Source organism: Lampris incognitus, chromosome 9 (assembly GCF_029633865.1).
Source record: "Lampris incognitus isolate fLamInc1 chromosome 9, fLamInc1.hap2, whole genome shotgun sequence".
Taxonomy (NCBI): domain Eukaryota; kingdom Metazoa; phylum Chordata; class Actinopteri; order Lampriformes; family Lampridae; genus Lampris; species Lampris incognitus.
The window spans coordinates 43517150-43539773 of record NC_079219.1 but is presented as its reverse complement, the minus strand read 5'-3'; the positions used below and the strand labels follow the sequence as shown (position 1 = coordinate 43539773).

Below are 22624 nucleotides of genomic sequence, written 5' to 3'. Positions count from 1 at the left end.
TTTTTCTTGCCCTTTTGTATCTGTTTAAGTCAGAGAGTACTGCTGGCATCATGTGTGGCTGCCGCTTCTCCCTCTCGTAGCCCCCCCTTACCATCCACCCCTGTATGTCTGTGTTATGTTTATCTGTTATCTTGTTTCACTGCCATTTATTGTAAAGTGACTTTGAGTGTTAGAAAAGTGCTATATAAGTTTGATTTATTATTATTATTATTATTATTATTATTATCATTATTATTACAAGGACTGGATGGCTTGTAGCAACTGCCCCCGTACCCCATACTCCTGCAGTACCCCCATAGAGTGCCCCAGGGTACATGGTATTAAGCCTTCTCCAAGTCCACAAAACACATGTAGACTGGCTGGTCAACTGCCGTGTCCCCCTCAACACTTCTGCAAGGGTAAATATTTGGTCCGTTGTTCCACAGCCAGGACGGAATCCGCATTGTCCCTCCTGGATCCGAGGTTCGACAGTCGGTCAGAGCCTCCTTTCCAGCACCTTAGAGTAGACTTTACCAGGGAGGCGGAGCAATGTGATGCCTCGATAATTGGAGCACACCCTCCAGTCCCCCTTTTTGAATATGGAAACCACCACCCCAGTCTGCCACTCTACAGGTACTGTCCCCAACCTCTACGCGACACTGAAGGGGCGTGTCAACCAAGACAGCCCAACAATGTCCAGAGCCTTCAACATCTCAGGGCAAATCTCATCCACACCCAATGACTTGCCACCGAGGAGCTTTTTAACTACCTCAGAGACCTCTGCCAGGGATGTGAGTGGGGCTTCCCCTGAGTCTTCAGACCCTACCTCCTCCACTGAGGACTTGTTAGCTGGGTTCAGGAGCTCCTCAAAGTGTTCTTTCCACCGCTTGACAACATTCCCAGTCCAGGTCAGCAGTTCCCCTCCTCGGCTGAAGACAGCCTGAGTCAAGCCCTGCTTCCCCTTCCTGAGTCACTGGATGGTTTGCCATAACTTCCTTAAGGCCCACCGAAATTCGTCTTCCATAGCCTCACCAAACTCCTCCCACACTCGAGTTTTTGCTTCTGCGACCGCCAAAGCCACAATCCTTCTGGCCTCCCAGTGCCTGTCTGCTGCTTCAGGAGACCCCTGCGCCAACCAAGCCCAAAAGGCCTCTTTCGGGTTTCTCTCACCGCCGGTGTCCACCAGCGGGTTCTTAGGTTGCTGCCTCGACAGGCACCAATGACCTTATGACCACAGCTCCAGTCTGCCACATCTGCAATAGAGGCTTTGAACATGGCTCACTCAGACTCCATGTCCCCAGCCTCCCTCGGGATACATGAGAACTTCTTCCGGAGTTAGGAGTTGAAGACCTCACTGACAGGGGCCTCTGCCAGACATTCCCAGTTCACCCTCACTACACGTTTTGGGTTTGCCATGTCTGTCCGGCAGCCTTCCCCGCCATCTGATCCAGCTCACCACCAGGTGGTGATCAGTTGACAGCTCTGCTCCTCTCTTCACCCGAGTGTCCAAAACATACAGCTGCAGATCTGATGATACAACCACAAAGTCTATCATCGATCTTTGGCCTGAGGTGTTCTGGTACCAAATACATTTATAAACTACCGTATGGTTGAACATGGTGTGTTTTATGGCCAATCCATGACTCGCACATAAGTCCAATAACAAGGCACTGCTCGGGTTCGGATTGGGGAGGCCATTCCTCCCAATCACACCCCTCCAGGTTTCTCCATCGTTGCCCACGTGAGCGTTGAAGTACCCCAGCAGAACTATACAGTCCCGAGGTGGAGCCCTATCAAGGACACCACCCAGAGACTCCAAGAAGGCCGGTTACTCCAAACTGCTATTCGGTGCATAAGCACACACAACAGTCAGAGCCTTCCCCCAGCAACTTGCAGTCATATAGAGGCGACCCTCTCATTCCCTGGGGAGAACTCCAACATGGCAGTGCTCAACTGGGGACTCGTGAGTATCCCCACACCTGCCCGGTGCCTGTCATCTTGACCAACTACAGAAAAATAATGAGTCCAACCCCTCTCCAGGAGTTTTGCACCAGAGACCATGCTATGTGTGGAGATGAGCCCAACTATGTCTAGTTGGTACCGCTCCACCTCTCACACCAGCTCAGGCTCCTTTCCTGCCAGAGAGGTGATATTCCACATCCCAAGTACCAATCTACGATGCCGGAAGTCTGCACTCCCCGGTCCCCATCTTTGCCTGCCGCCCGGCCTGCATTGCACCCTACCCCAATGCTCATCCCCGCGTGTGGTGGGTCCACGAGGTGGTGGCTCCATGTTGTTATTTCGTGTTGTGCCCGACCGGGCCCCATGAGCCAAGGCCTGGCCACAAGATGCTCGCTGGCAAGCTCCCTTCCCAAGTCTGGCTCCAGGAGGGGGCCCCGGTTTCCCTTTTTTGGGCAAAGTGCTGTAACTCTGCTGGTGTAATTTCATTGGGTTTCTTGAGAATCGCTCCTACTCTGCCCCCTCCCCTGGGGCCAATTTACCTTGGGAGACCCTACCAGGGACTATTAACCCCGACAACACAGCGCCCAGGATCACCGGGACACACAAACCCCTCCACCACGTTAAGGTGGCGATTCTCGGAGGGGCTTCTCTGCCTTTTGGCTAAGATCAAGTGCAGTATCAGAACATTTTATTTAAAGTTTATTTTATTTTAAGAACGCCTTCAACTTCTGCTTTCCTCTTTTTCGGATATTGTATTGTGGGATCCTATTTAGCTAAAAAAGGGTCATCTACAACAGAGAAAGGCTGAGAGTCATCAAGCCCATGTTTACTGTAGTCTAATAGAAAATAATTCATTAGTTTGTGTTGCAGTATGACGTGTCATTGAAATGTAATAAAATAGAGAAAATAGGAATAATTCAAGTTCAAATTCATCTTTATTATCATGTGTATGGAATACAATGCAATTCTTGTGCTCTGGCTCTCTCTCCCTTAACAAATGACACAAGGACAAAAGACACAAGCCCACCCCCACCAAGGGGGATAAAAAAAGCGAACAACACTACAGACCTACATAGACTATGTACACATGGATCCATACATTATATACACAATATAGAAAAGTACACGATAACACAACAATGTAAGCTGCATATGGGTGTGTCAGCTGCTCAGTAACCCGACTGCCTGTGGAAAGAAACTATTACTGAGATGGGTGGTGTGTGATTTGATGCTCTGGTAATGTTTTTTAGATGGAAGTAGTAAGAACAGAACATGAGAGGGGTGGTTGGTGTCACTAGTGATGTTTTTGGGCTTTCCTTTTGCAGCAAGTGGTGTAAATATTATGAAGTTGTGGTAGTTCCATGCCAATGATTTTTGCTGCTATGTTTACAGTCATTTGCAGCAGTCTGCAGTCCTGAGCAGTCAGGTTGCCACACGACACTGTGATACAGCCTGTCAACACACTCTCAATGGTACTGAGATAAAAGTTCACAAGAGTTTTTGTACTCATACTAAAACTCTTGAGATGCCTCAGAAAATACAGTCTTTGCTGCGCCTTCTTCAGGATGCAATTGGTGTTGAGAGACCATGTGAGGGTGTCTGTGATGTGTAAACTGAGAAATCTAAAACTGTCCACAATTTCAACAGATGACCTGTTGATGGAAATAGGAATGTGGTTTTCTCTGATCCAAGTCAACAATGATTTCTTTTGTCTTATTGATATTTAGAGAGGGGTTGTTATCATGGCACCATATGGTTAAACCTTCCACTACCCTCCCGCAGTTTGGACAATGAACGGATGGCTGCCAAACTGTTAGTTGATGTCAGAGAAACATCTGGGAAGTTCATTCGAGGGTGCAAGGCCCGAAGAGACGGTTTTGGAGAATTACAACCTGGGGGATAAGGACGAGGGGAGACCTGACCTATGAACTCTCTGAGCAAGCTCTGATATTGATTAGGATGACAGTCCAGCAATAAAAATGAGCTACTTCTTCCAACCAGGATGAGGGAGAAACTCTTGAATACACACCATTATGATTGAAACAATGGGCATGTTTGTGCTGCATTGTATAAAGGGAGTGGGCTCTGAGATCAGGGTGCGCATTCAAGCACCTGCATTTGAATGCATCTCTTCACTGAACATATATTAAAATCATGTGACAATACTGTAAGAGATTTTTGTCTCACTCCTCATTTAATGTCAGAGTGGAGTTAAATAATTGCCATGACAGTGGCTTCGATGGCTCTCCTTAAATCATACTGTTTGTAGCATTTCTTGTCCCCAGATTTAAAAGCAGTGGTACGCTCCCTCAACATCAGGTGAATGTCGCTGTTAATTGAGGGCTTCTGGTTGGGGTAGGAGTGAATAGTCCATACTGGGATACAGTTATCCACACAGAATCTAACCTAGCCAGTGACTGATTCAGCATACCCATCCAAAGTTGAGGCTGAATCCATAAAGATTGACCAGTCTTTTGATTCAAAACATCCCTGAAGTTGGGATTCATATTCTGCAGTCCAGCACTGTACTGTCCTCATAGTGGGCTGCGAGCACTTCATTTTCTGCTTGTATGCAGGAAGCAAGAGGTGGTCAAAAGGTGGAGGAAGGAAGACAGGTGGTCGGATATACCAAAGTGAGGTTGTGAGATACACCTGTTAACTGCCTTGACCATGGAGTAACAGTGGTCGAAAGTCTTATTCCCTCTGGTTGGGCAGGTGACATGTTGGTAAATTTTTGGTAGCCCAGACTTAAGATTAAAGTGCTGAAAGTCCCCTGCCACAACTGAAATGGCCTCAGAGTGCAAATTCTCATGCCTGCTAATGGCTCCATACAGTTCGTCCATCGCTACCGTGGCAATAGCTAGTGGCTTTATGTAGACAGCAGTTAACAAAACACGGGAATTCCCTTCGGAGATAGAATTGTCTGCACTATATTGTTAGTTGTTTCAAGACTGGCAAATAGCACTGAGAGACTATATCCACATCAGTGCACCATGAATTTTTAACAAAAGTATATACCACCTCCCTTGACTTTGCCAGTAACTGTCATGGAATGGTCCATGTGATGCACAGAAAAACCCTGCAGTTGTATAGCCCTATCAGGTGTATTTGGGCCCAGCTGAATGCACAACAATCCTACATGTCCTTGTGAGCTGATTCGGCCATGAAATTCATCCAGCTTGTTGTCGGGGGACTGGACGTTCCCAGCGGTATGCTGGGAATCGGGGACTGGGTATTGCCATCGTAGTCTCACCAGGACACCACCTCATTTACCTCACATCCAGCAGGGCTGTCTGCAACCAATACTCCATGGTGGTACCTCTTTGTTGTAGGTAATATCTTTCGGCAAATCCCGCAACTTCCAGCTGTTGGAGTCTACATAATTAATCTACATAAGCAGTATAAACTAAGCTTTTTACACCACTATTGTGGGTTATGTGACATATTTTGTGTAATACTGAGATTTCCTTATCATGTCAGTTGTAAGTGGGACTATAAACTGATATTGAGGCCTACCTTGGTTGTTGTCATTATCTCACTGAGAGTTCTCATGCTTTGCCATGTATCGCCTCAGCACAGTAGATGTATTATTATTATATGTCAGCTGATGTGGGCAGAGCAAGTGCAGACCCTGTAAAACCATCAATATATAAAGTTAAAAATTATTTGAAGGTCTTCAGTCATGTATCTTTTGGACTGTTTTTTTACCATGATCAATTAATTTTCTATAATGTTGTAGTTACCTTATTCAGGGGCATTAGCTCTCTCCATTAGCTCTCTCCACACTGATAGCTTACTAGACCCCAAGTTATTGGAAAACGTGCCACAAATCAGCTTGCTAACATTTTCATCATTGCTATAACAACCCATGTAACTACACCACCAAATCAATACAGCTGCCTGAACATTAAAATTCAGTGGGATCACTTGCAAATAACAGTGTAGATGGTCAGTCATACAACTGGGATTTGAAAACAAATGACATTTGTCTGAACAAAGCCCATGATTTGTTTTCTGGAGTGGTTGACATCTATACATGTCATTGTTTCCAAATTGCAGGAGAAAAATAATTGTCCTTCCTAGCAGCAATTCTTCTTTTGCCGTTGATATATGGCAACATTCCATAGAACTCCACGTTTAAATGTAAAAGCCTTCATCACACCATAACTATTTTGACTTGTGAATAATCGTAAAAAAAGATTAGTTCAGTTTTTAATGGTGTTCACTGTCTCAATAGATTAATGCAGCAGTCTTCCACTTTTTTAATAGCGTGTACAGAGGAGACCCATAGCAGGAACGGCTGGAAATGCATTGCGAAATATTTAACGTGTCAGTTTAAAAGCTAGAAATATCTCTAATTTTGGCATGTTTTTATTCACTGCCTTATTAAATATATCTCTAGCATTATATATGGATTTTTCAAGGTAAGATGTATTAGTTGTAGAATTGACTAAATATAATCACCTTTAGTTCCTTTTTCTGGTATGTACTCATCTGCATGCTGCTGCTGCTGCCTGCTGAGACAGTTTTTTGCACAAGGTTACATTAAAGTGAACTGAACGAATCGGAATCAATCACACATTTTTAAACATGTGTTGATAAAGCTCTCTGTCCATTTGTTTCTCCAGGTGGCTCTAGCGGTTCCTCCAACGACAACCGGAATTACCGCTACAGTAATCGCTACTACAACTCTGCTGTCACACACTCTGACTATGAGATGACCAGCCCTCAGGTACTGACAGTACTGGTTCATTCAAACTGTTTGAGCTGTAATTAGAAATCAAAAACATTTGAAGTCATAGAATTATATGATATGGATCTGTTAAATCAGTAATCTCAGGTGGTTTATAAAGAGAGCCTGGGAGGATCATGAATTTACACAGTTTAATTTGAGAGTGATCTGAGAATCAAGTGACAAACCATGTAACATCATGCACTTGATAGATGGACTTACATTTAGCATAATATTCCATTAATAATCAGAATAATATTGTTAAAATATATTAGTTTGAATATGAAAAGTGTATGAAAACCTGACACTTGTGTAACATTTGTTTGAAACAATATCCAGTTGATTGTTTATATTTAGAATAAATCTAAATTTGGCATAATTTTTGACATTTCAAATAATTTGCTCAGAATATCATCTTAGCCTCAGGCCTACTGGCATGAGATGATATGGGCAGGGAGTTGGAAATACCCACCAAAAGCATATCCAGCCAACTCAGTGAAAAATTTGGAAAATTAAAGTTTTATCCACCCCATAGACCCACCACCCACGGGGATGAGCATGGGGAAGGGTGCAATGCAGGCAAAGGCAGGGACCAGGGGCGTGCCGACTTCTGGCATTGCAGACTGGTCCTTGGGATGTGGAATGTCACCTCTCTGGCAGGGAAGGAGCCTGAGCTGGTGCTGGAGGTAGAGGTGGAGCGGTACCAACTAGATATAGTGGGGCTCACCTCCACACATAGCATGGGCTCTGGTACCAAATTCCTGGAGAGGGGCTGGACTCTTTACTTTTCCAGAGTTGCCAAGGTGACAGGTGACAGGCGCCAGGCAGGTGTTGGGATACTCATAAGTCCCTGGTTGAGCACTGCCATGTTGGAGTTCTCTCCGGGGAATGAGAAGGTCATTTCTATATGACTGTGAGTCGCTGAGGGGAAGGCTCTGACTGTTGGGTGTGCTTATGCACCGAATAGCAGTTTAGAGTATGCGGCCTTCTTGGAGTCTCTGGGTGGTGTCCCACTTGGAGTTTCTGAGATGAGCTGTTGCTTCAAGTGAAGGATTTCAAGTATCTCGGGGTCTTGTTCACGAGTGAGGGTAGGATGGAGCAGGAGATTGACACACGGATCGGTGCAGCATCAGCAGTAATGTGGACGTTGTATCAGACCGTTATGGTGAAGAGGGAGCTGAGCCGGATGGCAAAGCTCTCAATTTACCAGTCAATCTTCTTTCCAACCCTCATCTATGGTCATGAGCTTTGGGTAGTGACTGAAAGGGTGAGACTGCAGATACAAGCGGCTGAAATTAGTTTCTTTCGCGGGGTTCTAGGCTCAGCCTTAGAGATAGGGTGAGGAGCTCGGAAATCTGGAGGGAGCTTGGAGTAGAGTCACTGCTCCTTCGCGTTGAAAGTAGCCAGTTGATTTGGTTCGGGCATCTGATTAGGATGCCTCCTGGGTGCCTTCCTTTGGAGGTTTTCGGGCATGTCCAACTGGGAGGAGACCCCGGGTTAGACCCAGAACTCGCTGGAGGGACTACATGTCCAATCTGGCCTGGGAACGCCTTGGGATCCCCACAGGAGGAGCTGAAGGCCTTGCTAGGGAGAGGGACGTCTAGAAGTGCCCTACCTAGCTTGTTGCCTCTGCGACCTGATGATGAGATGAGATGAACGTTTTATCTATATTTTATTGACAACAGGCCATCCCAAATCTGTAATTGGAATGCAACACATAATTTGGGCTTTTCTTTGGATTTCTTAAGTCAATAATTTAGATCTAGATTCGTTTCTTTATAAAGATATTGTAAACCCATTAATCTGTGCACTCAGACATAGTAGGTGGCGGTATGCACCTGTGAGGTTGGTTGCAATCCATCATAAATCTAGAGTAGAAGAGTCATCATCATCATCAGTTCCGTAACCTATAGAGGTCGTAGGAGCACAGCTGATGCCTCAACAAATGTTTAGTCATCATTTTTTTTCAGTAGGGGGAGCACCTGGTGATCCCTATCTCCTCTCCAGGTATGGATGGCCGTTGGTTCACAGAGGAACACATCCGCCCTTTGACAGGTTTTGTTTTTTGTTTAGTTTTTGTTTAGAGGAGAAGAAGAGCATAACATATTTTGTCTTTTCCACAGCCAGTCATGTAAGGCAGTCGCTTAAAGTTTCCAGAAAACATACTCTAAGGATACATACCATCTTAATGCACTGAATGTGTAGCGCTACACTATAAGTTCATTATTTTCAAATGAGAGTCTGTTAATGCAAAAGGATTGCATTGGGGTTGCATTGCAGATCTTGTCTTGTGATTCGAGCGGTGCATGCATTTAATTTATCATACTTTTGTGGTATAGATGCATGCATAAACTAACCCGATCTTGTCAAAAGTACTGTGAAATTCATAGTAAATCTAATCCAATAGAAAGTAATTTTGCATAGGGTAGCATTGTCATGAACATGATACATATAGATTCAACATTTATCAATATTTTTGTTAATATTTTACTGGAAAAAAATGTTTACATAAATTGTGTTGAGAAACTAGTTAGATATAGCCAGAATACATTTTTTTCCAGTAGTTTGAGGACGTGTTGCAAAGGGGCAACTCAGTGATTGCCAGTTGGTGTTTTAATCTCTATAAATATTTAAACAATGAACCTTGTGTTCTGCTGTGCACCATATTTCCGTATGCACACATGGCTTTTTAAGTATGCACAGATGGCTTATTCATAAATGGTCAACAGAATCTAGCACTTTGACTAAGCATCTTCTACCCGTTCCATTGTTTCTGTTGCACAAGCACAATCCCTTGAACCCTGTTTATCCACTAGCATTGATAGATATAATTAACAGCCTTTGCGGATATATTCCAAGTTCCTGTAGTCCATCTACACAAGAAACTGCTGCTTGGCTGCCTCTGGCAAATGTCTCCATTCCATAAAGCCAGCTTGAAAGCAACCAGTTCCCAGTTACTAATGTCGTAGTTCCTCTTTGTCAGTGGCACGATGGCCCAGTGGTTAGCACTGTTGCCTCACAGCAGGGTCCTGGGTTCAAACCCCAAGCCGTCCCAGGTCCTTTCTGTGTGGAGTTTGCATGTTCTCCCTGTGTCTGCGTGGGTTTCCTCCGGATGCTCCGGTTTCCTCCCGCCATCAAAAAGACATGCATGTTAGGGTTAATACTCCTATCTGTGCCCCTGACCAAGACAATAGGAACAGGACTGGAGTTTGTCCCCAGGCGCTGCAGTTGTCCACTGCTCCTATACAAGAGGATGGGTTAAATGCAGAAAACTAATTCCACTGTTACCTACAATTTCATTGTAACCTTCCATCCATCCATCCATTATCTGAACCACTTATCCTGCTCTCAGGGTTGCAGGGATGCTGGAGCCTATTCCAGCAGTCATTGGGCGGCAGGTGGGGAGACACCATGGACAGGCCGCCAGGCCATCACAGGGCACACCCACACACACATACCTAGGGACAATTTAGTACAGCCAATTCACCTGACTTACATGTCTTTGGACTGTGGGAGGAAACTGGAGCCCCTGGAGGAAACCCACGTAGACACAGGAAGAACATGCAAACTCCACACAGAGGACAACCCAGGATGACCTACCAAGGTTGGACTACCCCGGGGCTCGAACCCAGGACCTGCTTGCTGTGAGGCGACTGCGCTAACCACTGCGCCACTGTGCCGCCTCATTGTAACCTACAATGACAAAATGAAGTGGCTTTCTTTCCATTGTCATAGTTCCTCTTTTTTTACATTCTTCTGTGAGAAGAATGTGCAAGGGTAAAGCTTTTTATCTTTGGAGGAGCATTGAGGGAGAACTGCTACCACCCCCACACCTGAAACATTGACCTTCACAACAAACTGACATGATGAGGAGGAATGAATCAGCATTGGGGTGATGTGACATGATGTGGCACTTAAAGTAATTGAAAGCTTTGTCCACCTCTGAGGTTCAGATGAAGTAAGTAGAGAGGCAGGTGAGGGTAGTGACAGGGGCAGCCAAGGTGCTGTAAATCCTACCAAATCCCAGGAATCACTGCAGCTGCCTCAGGGTGGAGGGCTGGTGGGGACCTGGGCAGGGTCCATCTGTACGTTGCTGGTAGAAACGATTAACACCAGGAAGAGAACCATGAATAAATGGAGTTCACACTTTGCTGCTTTCACAAACAGCTGGCTTTCCAGTAGCCATTGGAGAACCTGACAGACGTAGTAATTATGCTCTTGCCAGGAAAAGATCAGGATGTCATCCAGGTGAACAAAATAAAACTTGTTCAACATGCCTTGGACTAGATCGTTGATCAGGACCTGGAACACTGTTATTGCTTTTGGCATCACCAAATACTTGTGATAGCCACTGGGGGTATTTAATGCCATTTTCCACTCATCTTTCTCACAGATATGAACCAGGTGGTAGGCGTTGCATGGGTCAAGCTTAGTAAGTAGCTCAAAGTTCAAAGGCTAAAGAGATGAGTGGCAGTGGGTAACAGTTCCTGACCATGATGTCATTCAGCACCCGGTGGTTGATGCAAGAGCTTCCTGCCCCTGCAGGAGAGGAAGATGGCCAAATGATGCCAGTTGCAAGAGACACCCATTACCTTACCATACCAGATACCATAGTTTTCCTTGGCCTTGGTCTCCAGCCTTGTAGAGCCAGCCCCAATGTGGAGAGGTACTGGGCAAGAGGCCCACTGTGCAATCATATGGGTTTTGGAAAGAAAGAGAGGTAGCACTGAATGTCTCCTCCAGCTCCAGATAGTTTGACAGAACTTTGACAGATCAGGGAGGTCTTCAGGGCTAGTAGACATGGACACAGGAGAGCAACAGATGGTTGACAAATTCAAAGAAAAACTAACATAACATGTCTTTGTAAGGTGTTGGCCCATCAACTTGCATACATGAAATGAAATTACAAATAGTGTTCCTGATTCCTGATATTCCTTTATTATGTGTTTTGATGATGGTAGAGAGCGCTGTCTAAGATGTCGGTCCAAAATCTCCCATAGGTGATCAATAAGGTTGAGATCTGGTGACTGCAAGGGCCATAGCATATGATTTACATCATTTTCATACTTATCGAACCATTCAGTGACCCCTTACACCCTGTGGATGGGGACATTGTCATCCTGAAAGAGACCACTCCCATCAGGATAGAAATGTTTCATCATGAGATAAAGGTGATCACCCAGAACAACTTTGTATTGATTTTCAGTGACCCGTTCATCTAAATGGAAAAATGGATCCACACCATGCCAGAAAAATGCCCCCCACAGCATAACAGCCCCCAGACCCCTCTTCACTGTAGGGATCAAGCATTCAGGGTTTTCCTTTAATTTGTCACCTATCTGTATATGAAGACTTAAGACAGCTTGGCAGAGGGGCTTCCTCTGCCCCTTCTGGGAGTGGAGAGAGGCATGGTGGTAATACCAAGCTGGTTCAACAGGGCAGAGGAGTCTCAGTGAGTGTGTTGGAGGCATTTGTGACAGGTCTCGACAGTTCTCCCTCTTTCTGCAGCAGGACAGCACCCAGTCTGTATGATGACACATCAGCTTACAGCTTTAGCTTCTTGTTAGGATCATAGAGGGTTAAGACAGGGGTAGAAGTCAGCTCGTTTTTCAGTGGGTCAAAGGCTTTTTGGTGTGGGCTACTCCAGGAGCCATTAATTCTTTTGTGAAAGAAGATCTCTCAGGGGCTTGTCTTTCTTGGCTAGAGCTGGAATTAACTTTCCTAGCTGGTTTGACATTCCAAGAAAGCTTAAGGACAGAATGTTGTGTTGCTGTAAAGCCCCTTGAGGCAAATTTGTAATTTGTGATATTGGGCTATACAAATAAAATTGACTTGACTTGACTTGATGGTTTCTTCAGCTTTCTCAGCACCCTCATCTTGTCCTGATCTGGCTTTGCTCCCTAAGCTGATATGACTTGCCCTAAAAATCTGACCTCTCTTCTGCTCAGTTCACATTTTCCATGTTCAGTGTGATGCCTGCTTTCTTAAGCATGTTTAGTATGTTGTGGAGTCTGGAGTCATACTCGATTGGATTTGTTCTCCATACTAGTATGTCGTCCACATGACACACTGCTCCCTGCACTGAGCCTAGAATTTGCAACATACTCCTCTGGAAGTGCTCTGGGGTGCATATATTGCTGAATTGCAGCCTATTGAAGTAATAACAGCCAAATTTTGTGTATTTAGCAGATTCAAGGGACAAAGCAATCTGCCAAAATTTGTTGTTTGCGTCCACCTTACTGAAAATTTGTGCTCCCACGAGTTGTCTGTGGCTCTGCTCTAAAGAGGGAAGAATATACCACTCCCTGCAGATAGCGTCATTAAGGTGTGTTAGGTCCACGCAGATGCAGAACCTATGTTGGTTGGCAGAGGCACTATGCCTGCACACCATTCCATTGGCTCCTCCATTCTGCTGAATAACACCTTGCCTCTCCATACCTGCTACCTCCTCCATGACTTTTCCTAGAAGGGGAATAGGAACTCTCCTAGGTGCTTAATTTATTACTGCATTTGTAACAGTCCAAGGCCGTGACATAACTCTGGGTAGGATTTCTTTTTCGTTATCAACACTATCTGACCTGGCTACTAGATTGAGTTTTACACTAGCAGGTCTAACTATCAGGGCAGTGTATAGATCTCTTGACTATGGACACATTTTCCTGAATTGTTTGTTCTCCATTATGGACTCCTCATACATGCCTAAAACATTCAATTGTGTACCACCAGGTCCAATCCATAGTCTGTCTAATTTTGAAAGAGCACATCACCCTTCAGTAATTTATCTGAATGTGCTTTCTGAGATCACGGTGACATCTGCACCTAGATCATGGTGACATCTTCACCCATGTCTGTTTTAAAAGTCCCTTTGTGTTGTCTTATGGATAGTTTTGTGAACCAGGGATACTCTGCTGTATTCACTGTGCCAAGGAAGAAAGGTGTAATTCCTTCATTACTTCCCATGCCTACATCATGTACAGCTGTAACTGATTTACACACTTTGCTATAGTGTCCTTTTTTTGTCAGTATGGCAGGTTATGTCTCTCATTAGGTATTACCATTTACCGTGATTAGGAAATTTTATGCATCATGACTGCATTTTACCTGGCCCTTGGGCCTCTTTTTAGATGGCTTTCGTTTCCATAATTTTGTTGTAATGGTTTCAGCCTCACTATTTTTATACTCCCCCTCTCAGGTCTGTTTGCTGCTTTTACAGAACTTCTGACTGCCTAGCCATATTCATCGCCTTCCCCAGCGTCAATCTTTTGCCCAACTTCCTCCTTTTGGATAACCCAGTGTCTTTTAAACCCACTACTAGGCAATCTCTGATGAGTTCATCATGGAGAGCGCTATATTGGCAGTTTTCTGCTAGTGCATACCATGCTGTGATATATGGGTCTACTGGCTCATTAGCCTGCTGTACTCTCTGATTGAATCTCACTCTTTTGTATATTTTCTGGGGATGAAGTCTCCTTCGTTATGTTGCCATGTAACCTGTTTGCCTCTGATGGTGTTTGACCACGTAGGATGTCATTTACATCATCTCCCATGCAGTCGATCGATTGGCAACATGATCCAGAAAGGGCCGGTGTGGGTGCAGGTCTTCGTTCCAACCAATCAGCTGAGACAAACCTGAGTCTAAAAAATCAAGGTCCTTAGCAAAGATCATTGGTTGACTAATAGAATCAGGTGTGTAACTAGCAGAAAACTGCCAATATAGAGCTCTCCATGATGAACTCATCAGAGATTGCCTAGTAGTTTGTCTCAACTGTTTGGTTGGAACAAAGACCTGCATCCACACCAGCAGTTTCTGGATCATGTTGCCCATCCCTGCAGTAGCTCAAAGTATTCACCTGGTTAGTTTGCATGCTAATGTGCAGGTTGCTGACTAGTCAGAATCTCTTGAGCTGTCAAATCCATATTTTCCTCTCTTTTGGCATTGAGAAATTGAATGCTTTGGGGGGTTGAATCAGTAAGGTAGCATTGGTGAACACCCAGGAGCTGAGTGATGTGGCCGCATGACAGATGGTTCTTCTCCATCATCATCTTCTATGCTTTCACCATGCTAAGCTAGTGCTTGTGACGGTTAACAGACTTGGCTTCCCACAATACTTATATTATTTATCATGCTCTTTCATTCTTCCCTATTAATGAGTCGCTTCAGACTGCTTTTGACACCATCTTGTGTCATAACTAAACAAACGGGTTCGGATGGCAGTTTATTCAGCATGTAGGTTTTTAATAACTCTCACAGCTTATATTTGGCATGCTAACTCATGGCTTCCTGACCTCTCCACCTGGAAACTCCACATAGCTTCCCCATTACTTAGCTTAGAGTGCCCCTTCAAGTCTTTAAAGTTCTTGTTTTTGTTGTAAATAGTTACATGTGGGCGGCACAGTGGTTAGTGGTTAGCACAGTGGCAGTGGTTAGAATGGTCACCTCATAGCAAGAAGGTCCTGGGTTCGATCCCCGGGGTAGTCCAACCTTGGGGGTGTTCCCGGGTCATCCTCTCTTGTGGAGTTTGCATGCTCTCCCCGTGTCTGCGTGGATTTCCTCTAGGAGCTCCGGTTTCCTCCCACAGTCCAAAGACATGTAGGTCAGGTGAATCGGCCGTACTAAATTGTCCCTAGGTGTGTGTGTGTGTGTGTGTGTGTGTGTGTGTGTGTGTGTGTGAGCGGGCCCTGTGATGGACTGGCGGCCTGTCCAAGGTGTCTCCCCACCTGCCACCCAGTGATTGCTGGGATAGGCTCCACTATCCCTGTGACCCTGAGAGCAGGATAAGCAGTTTGGATGATGGATGGATGGATGATTACATGTTTGTATGTTTGCAACCCTGTCAATCATGCTGCTTGCTGTCTGTCTTGGCCAGGACACTCTTTCAAAATAATTTTTTAATCTCAATGAGTCTTTTCCTGGTTAAATAAACGTTAAATAATTTTTTTTTTAAATAGAATGGCCATTGCTATGCACAGTTAACAATACACCACAACATAGGTGATGTCTTTTGTTTCAGGCTTTAACCTGCATTTTTTGGAAACATTTTCACCAGAGATATTTGTTGTTTGTTTAAACAGCCACTAGCTTTAGCTTATTAGGCATAGGGTACCCATCTCCATTAGATACCCACCCATAGGGTACCCATCCCACACGCTTTGACACACAAGACGTAACTGAGCGCAAAGCAGTAAAGCTAAACTAGACACAATAGGGATATATTAAACATGCATTATGTTCTGAATAAACAATTACCCAACCGTAAGTCTAAGTCTCGCAGCAGAGAAGTCAACGTTGAGTCGCAAGTCCCGATTTTCTTGACTCAAGTTTCAAGTCTACAGCTCTGCTCCATGCTCACAAGACAATATACTGTACAGTGGCTTGCAAAAGTATTCATACCCCTTGAACTTTTCTACATTTTGTCATATTACGACCACAAACATAAATGTTTTTATTGGAATTTTATGTGAAAGACCAACACAAAGTGGCACACAATTGTGAAGTACAAAGAAAATTATTCATGATTTTAATTTTTTTTTACAAATAACAAACTGAAAAGTGCTGTGTGCAAAAGTATTCAACCCCCTTTTCTCTGAGTGCAACCAATTGCCTTCAGAAGTTGCCTGATGATTGCTGAATGATCGAATGTTGACCTAATAACTAAATATAGTCAACCTGTGTGTAATCTAATCTCAGTACAAATACAGTTGTTCTGTGACAGCCTCAGAGGTTTGTTAAGAGAATATTGGGGAGCAAACAGCATCATGAAGTCCAAGGAACACACCAGACAGGTCAAGGATAAAGTTGTGGAGAAGTTTAAAGCAGGGTTAGGCTATAAAAAGATTTCCCAAGCTTTGAACATCTCACGGAGCACTGTTCAATCCATCATCCGGAAATGGGAGAGTATGGCACAACTGCAAACCTACCAAGACACGGCCGTCCACCTAAACTTACAGGCCGAACAAGGAGAGCACTGATCAGAGATGCAGCCAAGAGGCCCATGGTGACTCTGGACGAACTGCAGAGATCCACAGCTCAGGTGGGAGAATCTGTCCACAGCACAACTATTGGTAGTGCACTGCACAAATCTGGCTTTTATGGAAGAGTGGCAAGAAGAAAGCCATTGTTAAAAGAAAACCATAAGAAGTCCCGTTTGCAGTTTGCCAGAAGCCATGTGGGGGACAGAGCAAGCATGTGGAAGAAGGTGCTCTGGTCAGATGAGACCAAAATTGAACTTTTTGGCCTAAATGCAAAACGCTATGTGTGGCAGAAAAACTAACACTGCACATCACTCTGAACACACCATCCCCACTGTCCAACATGGTGGTGGCAGTATTATGCTCTGGGGGTGCTTCTCTTCAGCAGGGACAGGGAAGATGGTCAGAGTTGATGGGAAGATGGATGGAGCCAAATACAGGGCAATCTTGGAAGAAAACCTGTTGGAGTCTGCAAAAGACTTGAGACTGGGGCAGAGGTTCACCTTCCAGCAGGACAGCGACCCTAAACATAAAGCCCAGGCTACAATGGAATGGTTTAAAACAAAACATATTCATGTGTTAGAATGGCCCAGTCAAAGTCCAGACCTAAATCCAATTGAGAATCTGTGGCAAGATCTGAAAACTGCCGTTCACAAATGCTCTCCATCTAATCTGACTGAGCTTGAGCTGTTTTGCAAAGAAGAATGGGCAAAAATTTCAGTCTCTAGATGTGCAAAGCTGGTAAAGACATACCCCAAAAGACTTGCAGCTGTAATTGCAGCAAAAGGCGGTTCCACAAAGTATTGACTCAGGAGGGCTGAATACTTTTGCATGCCGCACTTTTCAGTTTTTTATTTGTAAAAAATGTTTTAAATCCTGTATAATTTTCTTTGTACTTCACAATTGTGGGCCACTTTGTGTTGGTCTTTCACATAAAATTCCAATAAAATATATTTATGTTTGTGGTCGAAACGTGACAAAATGTGGAAAAGTTCAAGGGGTATGAATACTTTTGCAAGCCACTGTATATACACACAGAACCTGTCCATGGATTTAGGTCGAGAACAAAGTGAGTAATCCCAGAGCAAAGAAAAAGTGCAGGAGGGAACACTCACCAAACTCTTTTGGATTGTTCCTCAATTTTCACTTAGCCTAATGATGGTCATCATTTTTGACAGTCAAAAATGTTGGTGCAACACTAGGCTGCACAGTACTAACCCATTTAAACTATGCAGAAATGCTCCAGATTGTACGGGTAAATTCTATTTCAGAAATAAAAAGGTTGGTAAATGGCATTTGCATATGTTTACCCTCCAATACACCCCGGTTATATTGTAGTGGTTCAAGTTGCATATCCTCTCTGTGACTTTGCAGTGAAAGTTATTTCTGCACAGAGGTTATTTTTTCTGAGTGCAGTGCTTATATGACTTCTCTATATGTCCCACCTTTTTGAAGAGTACTATTATTTCATAACATGGAAAATCACTGCATCTTTTATTCCACACATTGCTCAATTTATATGGTTATTTGTTTTGGTGCGATCTCAAGGTGTTTGGGTTTTATGCACCCTTTGAGTATGTTCTGAGCTTTGAGTATGTTCTGGCAGCATGGTTGCCCAGTGGTTAGCGCTGTCGCCTCACAGCAAGAAGGTCCTGGGTTCAAACCCGGGGTTGTCCAACCTTGGGGATCGTCCCAGGTCATCCTCTGTGTGGAGTTTGCATATTCTCCCCGTGTATGCGGTGGGTTTTCTCCGGGTGCCCCGGTTTCCCCCACCATCAAAAAGACATGCATGGGTTAATACTGGGTTAATACTCCTGTCTGTGCCCCTGACCGAGGAGGCATGGCAAGACGACCTGGAGTTGGTCCCCGAGTGCCTCACAGCGGCTGCCCATTGCTCCTAGCTACACAGCTAGGATAGGGTGGGTTAAATGCAGAGCATAATTTCCCTATGTGGATCAATAAAGTATCTCAAATCTCATCTCGTGAGTTCAGAATAAGTTTTGCAGTGAATTTGTAGTTTTACTAGAATTTACCTAGTATTTCTTTACTCGTCCGTTATTGATTGGGTTAGTAAAGGCTTAGAATACCGCCACTTTTATCATGACAATGACACAAAAGTGGTTTGTTCTTCATTCTTGAACAAAATAATACACAGCTCAATGAGACTTCCATAGAAGCTTGAAGTCACCAGTTTAAAAATTAAAACTTAAACAGTATACAGTTATATCAATTACTATCCTCCCATGTGATATTAAAATGTTGTTAAATTACTGTCACAGTTCCCTTTATAAACTTTAATTTCTTTTTCCTGTAAGGGTAGATACAAATACGTCTGTCTGCCCTCTCTTCTGATGTCTGTCCCTCCCCTCCAACCCTCCTCCACCACAGGCACCCTCTCAGCAACAGATGCGCATGTGGCCAGGCAGTGAAAGCGGAGGTGGAGTTCCAGACTCAACATACACCCAGCTGCTGCTCCACAAGCCTACTGCCTCTCAACAACACCAGCGCCATTTCTTGGACACCCCCCACCATCCCCACCCTGTCTACACACATCATGGCAGCAGTGGGCGGAGCTTGCGACAGGTCGGGCAAACTGGTGTTGGAGGAGCAGGGGGGCAACAGGGATCTTCTCCCCAGATGAATGACAGCATGGATGTTGGTGTTTCCCTGGGCCTTCACCACCTAGGCGGGGCGGTGTCTTCCATGGAGGCCACTCAATTTGGCTCAGCCTCCCTGCCTCTGGCTCTGCCCATCGGACTGTCCGCCTTCCGGACTCGGACGGCCCCAAGCGCCCCAGGGCTACAAGGCCCACCCCCTGAGGACTACTATCCCTCCTCCAACAACAATAACCCAGCTGGGGGGGGCAGGGGAAGGCCAGACTCAGATGAGGGGGCAGCCAACTCTTGATGAACCCTAAACCATGCCCTAAAGCCATACAATTTTAACAACTACAATTACAGCATACACACACACACACACACACACACAATTTGGAAACAGGAATAGCCCCCCTGCCCCTCCCTGGCACTTGCTCTCTCTCTCTCACACACACACACACACACACACACACACACACACACACACACACACACACACACACACACACACACACACACACACACACACACACAGATCTAGAGTTCAGAGACTAGGTGGTGAACTTTGAGCTGAAGGAGACGGTTTAGTCTGCATGAGAGGAGGAGATGGAGAAAGGAAGAGGAGGCCAGGAAAAAGCTGTATTTATCCTTTTTCTTTTTCTTTTTTGTCTTTTGTTGAGAAAGAGGGGGGACTTCTGGGATTTATATGGAATATTTGAGACGAGTTTGTTTTCATTAATATTAATGTTATTGTTTAAAATTTGATTTTCCTGTGGTGTGAGGAGTTGTGTGTTCTACTTGGTTGTTCCTTGAACTTGGAGAGGAGGAGAAGGAAAGAAAGAGGAATAATGACAGTGATGGTGGTGAAAGAAAGCAGCCTTTAGGAGAAGCCAGATTACTTGTCTCATATTTTCATTCAGTCAGTAGGGAGTTTCTCACAGTTTGCACTATAAATGTTTCTTTTCCATGGTTCGAGCAGAGACGGGCTGCCAGGACCTTCTTACATCTGCTGCTGCATCTTCTGCTGACACACACACGCACACACACACACACACGTTAACATCTTCACTATTCTGAGCCACTGAGGGCCAGCAGTCCAAACAGCAAACAGCAACACAACCTACAACAACACAATACTGCTGCAGCGGCATGGAAGAACTTGCCAAACATGTTGTTGGGAGTAAAAGAAAGTTTATTTCCTGCTCTTCATTTGTCCTGAGCTCCTTTCTGTCCTACCAGCCTCTCTTTCTCCTCCTCTACTTCAAGATAGGAAGCTTCCAAAAAAGGACTGACGTTGAGTTCTTTCTGGATATATTCTGCCAAATGTCTCTCTCATATTCTGTAATTTTCTTTCTCTTGTTTCTCCTTTTTGTTTTTTATGACTGCTGTCCAGCGTGATGGAGAGAGGAGAGGAGGTGGGGGGAGAAGGAAAAGTACGTGACAGGACACTAATGCCTTCCTGGCGCTCAAAGGGACCTCCTCCGCTTCTTCCTCCTCTCCTCTCTTACTCCTCCTCCTCATGGTGTGTTCTCCTCCAGACAGCTCCTCCTTTCTGCGCTGCTAATCACCATGACAACTGGTCGGGATTGCTGCTAAAGAAACAACACAGATCAATAAAGAAATAAAAAACATGAATAAAAACTTTTTAACCCTTCTGCTTCAGAGAAAAAGGAAAAAGTAAGAACCACTGCATCTCCATGTATTTATTACTATTTAACAAGAAAAACAAACTGAAAAATACCCCCTCTTTTCTGCTCTTCTTTGTTTAGTTGCCTTCTTTCTGCAGGTTGGCTGTTGTAACAGTGACAGTAACTGATGGTGGACAGCGTTGTCCTGTTGCATTGGTCTACCACTAGTGTGGTGGGGTGGGGGGGGCAGAATAAAGTTGGATTATATAATAAGAATAAAGAGTATACTTTTGCACACCAAGGTCAGACAAACATCAGATCTCTGCCTCTCTTCGTGTTGACTCGCACCATCACCCCATGATCTGTGTCCTGCCGGATGAATGGGATTAGTCTGCATGCTCTCCTGGAACAAGTAAAATGCCTCCGTAATAATATGAGGGAAATAGTTCATGACTCTGCGCTAACTAGTTATGAGTTGGTTGATTCCAAGTTTGCAGGCCCTATGGTTTTACCTGCAGCAGCCATGGGTCAAAAAAAATCTTATTGGTGAAGTTCAGCTGGGTTGCGGGCGAGTCAGGTTTATGCAGAGAAAATATATATTTCAGATAATCATAATAAATCTGCTGTAAATATATCTACACTGTTATCATCCGGATTCAGCCCAAATTTACAATTGCAGTCAGCTTGCTTCAGATGCGCTGATCAGGCGCAGTGATTTTATTTATTTTTTTCAGTCCCACTATGTATTGAGTACACACGTTATTTCCCATCATGTTTCCAAGCTTGGACAATTCTTTTTTTTATTGTAGGGTTTGTTTCATTATAGCCTAATGGCCTATGACCATATTTTATCTGTTCAGTCAGTAACACATACACACACACACACACACACACCCGCAGTATGCCTATTATTTATTCTGTTTCAATAATGTGCCTAAATACTAAGCAAAGGTTTGATCAGGTAGCCTTAGCCCGTTATAGTCTGCTGTTCACATTAGCCTACAAAACAGGTTAGTGTATGAGTACAAAACAAAAAACAGGTTTGAAATAGTGGGTTGTGGATCTGCGGATGTGCGTTTGCCAACACGGGTTGGATTACGGGCAGCTCGGGGCCACCCAAACCTGCGCATCACTACACTGCTAAACATGATTTGGACTCAACCCCCGCCTGTGATGACGACACTGTGAAGAGTATCAGGGGTTTGTCCATGTGACGTCACGTCCTCCTCTCCAACTGATGCACGCCTGTCCCGACAACAGTTATCACTCCGGAGATGAAGGTGCTTTGCTTTACGGATCAACTTTAGAAGCAGCGTAAGCATTATTTTGTTTATTTTTGTAAAACTTGCACTTTATAGACTAATTTATCATAATGTTTAAATTAATTTGATCCCAGCTGGTAAGTAGCAAACTGTCGTGTTTATATTTAACAGATTCATCACGGCAGTAGGGATCTCATTAACGGCTGCTTTATTGAAAGATTGCATACAACTCTGGTGAAGCTTCAACCGCCTGTCAAAGAGGCGGTTGACGCTTCAACAGTACAAATCAACCAAGTATTTCTTCTCCAGTCCATCGGTTAACCACGGCTCTGTAACTGAGCCTCCAGTGCCATCTACTGGCGTACTGTCACAATTCACAACAACCTGTTTTGCAATACCCCACGTCTACCTTCTTTCAAAAAAACAAACAAACAAACAAACAAAACCCAGTTTAAATCACCCAAACCTTCTCATAAGGAAACTTGCTCTGTTAAC

The 22624-nt window shown here is 44.4% G+C and overlaps 1 protein-coding gene across 1 annotated transcript in view; it reads left to right on the top strand.

The window, feature by feature from the left end:
* Positions 1 to 21123, top strand: part of dyrk1b (dual-specificity tyrosine-(Y)-phosphorylation regulated kinase 1B) — a 156856-nt gene extending 135733 nt beyond the window's left edge. Inside the window, exons 12-13 of the mRNA XM_056285878.1 lie at positions 6570 to 6673; positions 19031 to 21123. Coding sequence (XP_056141853.1) covers positions 6570 to 6673; positions 19031 to 19549 — 623 coding nt within the window. The 3' untranslated portion in view covers positions 19550 to 21123. The remainder of the gene's footprint in view (positions 1 to 6569; positions 6674 to 19030) is intronic.
* The last annotated feature ends 1501 nt before the right edge of the window (positions 21124 to 22624 follow it).